General features: G+C 40.3%; 1 protein-coding gene across 1 annotated transcript in view; it reads left to right on the top strand.

Moving 5' to 3' along the window:
- Positions 1-7,682, top strand: part of NBEAL1 (neurobeachin like 1) — a 135,972-nt gene that overhangs the window by 74,848 nt on the left and 53,442 nt on the right. The window contains 6 exon segments of the mRNA XM_014516902.2: positions 833-966; positions 2,284-2,443; positions 2,542-2,644; positions 3,848-4,004; positions 5,520-5,678; positions 6,145-6,304. Coding sequence (XP_014372388.2) covers positions 833-966; positions 2,284-2,443; positions 2,542-2,644; positions 3,848-4,004; positions 5,520-5,678; positions 6,145-6,304 — 873 coding nt within the window.

Raw genomic sequence — 7,682 nt, 5'->3', positions numbered from 1 at the left:
AGAGCGTATACATTGAATATTAATTACCTTAACTGTGATATCTTAATGTTTTGTTATTTATTTGTGACATATATTAAGGAGTAAAAAATGTAGTTGTTCCATTTCTAAACAAAATGTGGCTTGACTATTTAGAAAAATAATAGAGGCTGATTCAATGTCCATTAAAGTTAATGGAAGAAAATATCATTTGTTTCAGTGGTGCTGGATAAGACAAATACAGTACTTCCTCATGTTATAGACCAGTAACCTACACATTTTCATTTAGATTTTTCAAGCTATTTGTTTATGGACAAATTTCACTCATTTAAATTTAAAAAGGGAAAACTATTTAAGTACCTTTTTAGCTGTGTTGAATTTCAGCTTGGCATGAATTCTTGTAGTTTAAACAGAACCCCTTTAGAAATCAGTATTTGTAAAGAAAAAATTAGACATTAATTTTGGAATAAAAATGGTGAAGTAAAATTTAAAAATCTTTCTAGATATACTATGCAAAACAAAAAGAGGGGAGAGAAGAGGACATTTAGAACTTTAGGTGGAGAGCAAGTGCAGAGAGATGATCCAAATTGTGGGTTTAAAGAGAGGAATGCCTTGTCCAAGTGGCACAATTGAATAGATGCTAAAGTCATGATTGGAGATGAAAGTAATGACTCTGGCTCTACATTTCAGGATCTAAAAACTGGCTACAGTTAGATGGTAAATATATTGGGAGTTAAGAAGTTCAAGAATACAGTGAGAAAGTTAAGACATTTGATTTCATGTCTCTTTCCTCCTAATTTAACAAAATAGCACAACTGTAAAACAGGGTTTAACTAAAGGATATGCTGTTTTGCAGAGGCTCGCCTGGAAAAGAATATTGTTGCAACTTTCATCTTGATGATAAAACACTTTATCCAAAGGCATCCTATTAATCAAGAAAATCTCATTCACTCCCATGGAGTTGCTACCCTAGGAGCCTTGTTACAGAAGGTGAGCAAACCTGAATTCCTTGTACAGTGAATATGGCAGGTGAAATGCAGCCTCCACTGAAACCCATTGACTTCAGTGAGGCCATGATTTTACTGTAAATAGCAATACTTTTCAGAGATTCACACCACTGGGTGCATCTACATGTGCCCTTAAGGTGCCATGATGGCACATGTAGATGCTCAAACTGTTGAGGTCCAGGGTGCATGTGCAGACACTGTGCCTGGGATTGCAGCAGTTTGAGCTGGGGCAGAACAGCCCCAGGCTGGCAGGGGACTTGGGAGTTGGGGGTCAGCCTCAGGCTCTGGGTGTTGGTGTTGGGGCTGGCTGTCCCAGTGTGTGGAGCCCTGTAGCTAGGCAGCAGGCAGGGGTCTGACCCCCTGCTGCCTGGGCTGACCAGGTACAATATATGCCCAGGTCAGTATTTACATGTGTGTTTAGGTGCAGTTATTTTCACTGCAGTAAGATAGTACTTTTCCCTGACAGTACTTATGGCAGTTAAAATTAGTTTGCTGCTGTCTAATAGTGTTGCTTGTGCAGATTGTGATGCTTTATACTGCAGCAAATTAGTCTACTGCGCAATTAAACTCATGTGTAGATGCATCCACTGTGAAGAAAATATTTAGGCTTGGTGGTATACAGCATGGAATTAGCCTAACTAACTTTGTGCTTCTCTTCTGACTGTCATATGTACAGATACATATTGTAGAAGTATAAATATTCTTTATAGACTTCTGAAGACAATATTTTGATGAAAGAAAGTGGTACAGTTTTTTGTTATGCCTTCAAAAAGAAATCATGATTTGTCTGTCTTCTGTGTTTTGTTGTGGATTTTGCTGTCTAGCTATTTAAATAGGAACACAAACCAGACAAAAATATTATACAAAAAGTATTTTAAAATCAGAAAAGGATTTTTAAATTACTTCTAAGAGCTCTTTGCTTGAACAGAATTGCCATATGGAAAGAAAATATTGATATGTGAAATTCAAGACGGTCTTATTTTTTAGGTAGCAGTTTAACAGAAGATACATATGCTGCACATTAAATAACCAGCACCATATTATTACTAGTAGGCTTGGAGACTTGTAGCTGCGATGATCCAGGCAGTGTATAAGAGTCAAGGATTTTTTTTATAGTTTTTATGATCTCTTTTGTGCCTCTTATACACTGCCTGGACCATCATAAAGAAAACAATACTCCAACCCTACTATAGCATGGAAGACTATACAGTTGGTTCAATAAAAGGCATCATAAAAATCCTTGCCTCTCATAATTAGTATTACTAATATATATTCTTTATCTTGTTGGCTTGAATTTTAGGTGCCAAGGAACTTGATGGATGTGAATGTATTGGTGGCTGTGCAGTTATTGATTGAACAAGTCTCTGTAGAAAAAAATGTGCAACTCTTGCAACAGATGTATCAACACTTACTCTTTGACTTCAGTATCTGGAACCATGGAGACTTCCCTTTCCGAATTGGTGAGAACGTGCAGTTTGATTTATATTAAAACACTGTACCTTTTTTCCTATGTGGGTGTCTCTCTGTAGGTTCTAACAGGAAACATTTTGTATTTTAGGACATATACAATACCTTTCCACAACTATCAAAGATAGTAGGAGGCTCTTCAGAAAGAAGTATGGAGTGCAGTTCCTACTTGATACACTTAGGATTTATTATGGGTATGACTCAAGTTATTCTGCTGCTTCATATTTTGTTGTATTCTATCAACAGCTTCCTTTCAAGAAGCCAGGCACAAAACAAGAATTAAGATTGTAGGCTGCACATGTTCCTATAGTTAGTTAATTCTCCTTCACCTAAGTTGACTTTTACAAGATTATATAAAACTCATGCTAAAAGCACTGGAAATTTGTTGAAAACTTAGTTGAGTTTACAAGATGGAAGAGGTTTTTTTAGTATTTTTGTGGAGTATCATGGCTATCCAGAAAAAACAATTGGTTGATGATCACTAAATCTACCACATTCACGCTCTAAAGGGTGAAAGTGTCTAAAAGAAGCTGAGTAATGTGATTGATAAGTTGTCCTGATGATTCTAATAATCTTAGTGATAAACTTAAAGCAATTTAGAACTTTCAATGAAACTTCAAGAGCAATGGCTAATGATCTTTCTGTGTAAATGAAAGCTGAAATCCTGTTTTATGTTCTGCCCAAATCAGAGTTATTCTGTACCAGAGGGCATTACAGAACCAAAAAGCTGCTCCTATTCTGTTCTTTTACTTCAAAGAGGATGACAGTATCACTCAATTAATTAAATTGCAGGTTTATTAATCAGTAGGGATGTAAATATCATTAAAAAATATATATTTGTTTAACCTCCTTTAATTATGTCAGTTAAACAGGTAACCAAAAACACAGCAGCTTGGCCACAGCTACTGCTGGGAGCCACTCCTGGGGACCTTCAGGGGTGGGGGGATGGAGGAGAGGGGAAGTCAGTGGCAAGCCCAACCAGACAATACAGCCCACAACCACCTGTGAATGACCAGCTATTGCTTAATTGAAGAGTCATTAGGCTGCCTGTTGTTTTCCTCTTTAACTTCCTGGGCTATAGATACTAGTCCCCCTGGCTCCTCCCTCTTCCCTTCTCCTTCCTCCTGCCTGCCCTGGTCTTCTGGTTCCTGCTGGGGCACCGCATGGCTTCACTTCACCCCCTTTCCTGCCATATTGTGCCCTGTCCCACACTAAACAATAACCAGTAAGCTTAATCAGTTATCACTGGGCTTATTGGTGAAAGGATTAAGTTTAACCTTTCACATCCCTGCAGGGTAGTCCAAAGTATTGGCAATCAACTTCTTATTTCTAAGTCTCCCATTGCATAATGTAAGAAACATCATTTCTTTACTGTCTGTTTTTCTTGTCTCCATTAGGAGTGGCTACGAAGACAGTGACTTGGCTCCAGATGACCTCAGAACAATACGTACATCCCTCTTTGGACTGATTAAGTATTTCTTAAGCAAAGGTGGGGCACATGAGGAAATACAGAGCATCATGGGATACATAGCTGCCACTAATGAAGAGGAACAAGTGAGTGAACAGTTATGGTTGCTTCTATCTTTCAGTTTAAGAGCCTTGATCATATCTTCATTAGAAGGAGAAGATAAGAAAAATACAGTTCAGTATGATGCTTTATTGATATAATTGAGGCCAGCCATAGAATCAAGTGAACTGCGAAACTGCATTGAGTACTGCACTGTTAGTAGTATCATATTTACCCACATCCAAGATGACTTTGAATTTAAGATGACCATGCACAATAATTAGATTCTAAATTTGTTATAATTTTCCATGTATATAATCTAATTGGAGAATCATCCTGAGTTTGTCCCCACCCCCACCACTCTGGCAGGGAAAGCAGCAGCAGGGGGGTGGGGCAGGGCATGGGGACAGGCAGCAAATGGGACAGGCAGCTTGACTTCTGCCCCTTGTTCCCCTGCCTGCTATCCACTTCCACTGCCATCCCCAGCTGATTCAGTCACAGGAAGAGCCCCAGAGCGACTCCTGGCCCGCTCCTCTCCCATGCTGTAGAGAGTAGCTAGTCAGGGAGCCCAACACAGCAAGGGATGGTTGCAGCAGCACGCAGGTTCCTCCTTTAATGCCCGTTTCCTGCCTGCATTCTCCTTCCCCCTTCTCCCGTGCCACCTGGGAGTGTTGTCCCCAAAGGACAGTGAGTTTGTGCCCAGTGCGCTTGTGCCAATAAACATACAGGGTTGAAGGATCCAACTTAATCTTTATTTCTGCGCAGAAAGTGGTGCTTGGCAGTCATTTGCAAAGCAAGCACCCACACCCTTATATAGCTACATAACAGGTTAAACTTGCTGATGTGATGACGTGTATAGCAAGCCCAGCAAGTAACCCCCTCTCCAGCTCCCCCCCAAATAACCCCCCTTCTAGCTCCGGAACTTTGTTGATAGAGTTTTCCTTCTAGCGAGGTCAGCAATCAGCAACTACACAACAAGCAATCTCCCCCAGCCTAAACAATCTACTCTATGCCCTTGGTTAGATAAAATACTTTTTCAAAACATACAAAGCTGTTCCCTGGTTAAAATGCAGTAAAAGTTCAGGGGTGCTTCATCAGGAGCAGGCACTGGAAGGAGGAATCTGTGCACTGATGCTGCTGTTCCTTGTCAAACGGGACTTCCTGCATAGCTGGTCTCTGCAGTGTGGTGCAGGAGCAGCTCTGTGGTTCCTGCATCTGGATCAGACAGGGACATGCTGCAGCTCCCCACAGCTCCTGACTGAAGTGGTTCTGTTCTTGATACTAAAACAAGGTTTTGTTTTTCCCATGTTTTTTCTCCACGGGGAAAAAATGTGTCTGGGAATCAGGGAAATGTGGTATTTTAATTGATGCTCCTAGTTTTAAATATAGTATGATTTCTAGTTCTGAATATAGGAAGTTTGGGAAGTATATTTGGACTATTCAGAATATGTGAAATAGTGTGCTGTATAGGAACCAAGAATATTTCCCCTAAATGTGGCATCATAATGAAGGTTCTATACAGTCAGGGTTTAATTAATTTTTGTTTTGTTTTTACTTTGTAGCTTTGTGGTATTCTGGATGTTCTTTTCAGCCTACTTCATACCAGCCCAAACCCAGACCAGCTTTTTTTGTTGCTTTTTGAACCAGGAAATGCTGACATCCTGTATGCTTTGTTGTTGAACCAGAGATATACTGATAAGCTAAGGGAATTTGTATTCAAGGTAATACATTGAATTTTATGTTTCTTAATAGTAGCTTTACAAATATATACATACATACTCTTTCATATAAACTACATTTTGCAGTAAACCACTCTTAAAAATATATACAGTTATGTAAAACATTTGTAGGACTATTTTACATTTTTTTTCTTTGCTCTTGGTATACTGACTAGAAGTTGTCAAAAAATCTACACAGGTTTTACTTGCTGTACTTAACACTGTGGAGTTTGTTGTATTCCAGTAAATTAGAATATTTTACTCATTGGGATGTTAAAAGAGAAAAAGACAAAATACAATAAAACTAGGTTCACTCATCTACATTTATATTGGCATTTCTTTTTGGAGGTGACTTCTTTAGCACATGCACACACACTGGCAGACACAATTAGTTTAAAAAAAAAAAAGGTGGTTTGGTATTTGTGTATGAAAGTCCCATATAACTTTCTTTGTGCGCGTTTCTTTGTAGATTGTAGAGCAGATGCTGAAATGTACTAAAGTTTATGAACGGAGTAAACAACGTTTGAGACTCAGAGAAGTGGGATATTCTGGACTGGGTCTGCTTCTGAATGATTCACCGGTTACCATTTCTCTCATTAAAAATCTTCTCAACCAAGTTCTATATGCAGGTAACTGGAGATATGTGGGTAGCTACTAGTATATATTAGTCAAAGCTGGATAATATAACTCCTCTTTATATTGACTTTCATCAACAACAGCTGATTTCACTACATCATAATGAAAAAATGTATATTTAATTACTATTAAAGAAGTGCTTCATCTCAACAATTTAACCATTTGCCCCTTCATAAATTAAACTTATTTTCATGATTAACAAAATGTACTTCATGATTGAATTAGTTAGCAATTATTGTCAAAATAATTTGCCTTGTTGAAGAAGTATAGTTGAAGAAATACAAGAACAAAAATTTGGCCGATCTAGCGGGGTTTCTTTATAACTGTAAGATATAGGCTTGCTTTGTGCTTGTGAATTAAAGGTACCACCAGAGCTTGTGTAGGACTTATGTAGAGCTTTAGTGCTGTATGTGTAACTTATCTCATAGTTAAATGATTTAGTATTGCATGTGTTCTTACTATATGGCATAACTTTTGGGTTATAGTTTCTGAAACTCGTGGGGAGGAAAAAGACAGAAAATTAATAAAAGGATCAGAGAGTGGATACAGTTCAGGCATGAGGCCACCTATGAGAACTTAAGCTTTCTTTACTTCTTTGTACAGTATGTGGCAGGGCACTGTTGGTGCCTGCGACTTCGAGGGCTGAGCCAAGCAGCCAGCAGGTGCTTGATTGTGGTGGCCATTTTAGATCTCTGGCTGCATATATAAACAGAGCAGTTTGCTGCTAGCAGGCTAGGCAGAAGCATTGCCTGGCTGCAAGGCTGCATGCAACATTCTGGAGGTAAGGGCAGGAGCTAAAGGGGATGGTTTGGAGGCTCCAGGTCCTGAACATAACCAAAAACTGCACCCTGCTGGGAGTGGGTGGCCTGGTGGGGCTCTGTGTCATGGGAGCTCCCTGAAAATGCCAGGCCAGTTACCACCCTGGTGAAAAGCAAGTTAGGGGTGCCTTAACCCCAGCCCTCACCTTTGGATGGGTTGTTTGAACCATCTGATCCAGGGAAGGCCAGATAAGCTCCACGGGGCACCTGAGCCTGCTGGGGTGAGTGACCCCGCGGGACCAGGCATGCTTCATGAAGTACCTCCCTCAGGAATGGGGGACTCCAATCCCTGAATGCAGGCAGGAGGCATAGACCCAACCAAGGGACTCGACTGGTCAATGCTGGGGCCAGGACCGGAAGGGTCAAAGGGCCAGGAGTCCACCATGAGGGGTGCCCATATAAAGCGAAGAAGCTTGGGGTCCTGACTGGCCTGAGATGGGGCCAGGGCTTAAAGGGAAGCCAAAGTTCCCAAGGAAGGGGCCACAGCTAATGGGAGAAGGGGCCGGTTGAGTTGACTGCCTGAGATGGCATCTGCAAGGCTTGGGCTGCAGTG

The sequence above is a fragment of the Alligator sinensis genome, unplaced genomic scaffold, assembly GCF_000455745.1.
Source record: "Alligator sinensis unplaced genomic scaffold, ASM45574v1 scaffold755_2, whole genome shotgun sequence".
Taxonomy (NCBI): Eukaryota; Metazoa; Chordata; order Crocodylia; family Alligatoridae; genus Alligator; species Alligator sinensis.
This window is presented reverse-complemented; position numbering and strand designations above follow the sequence as displayed.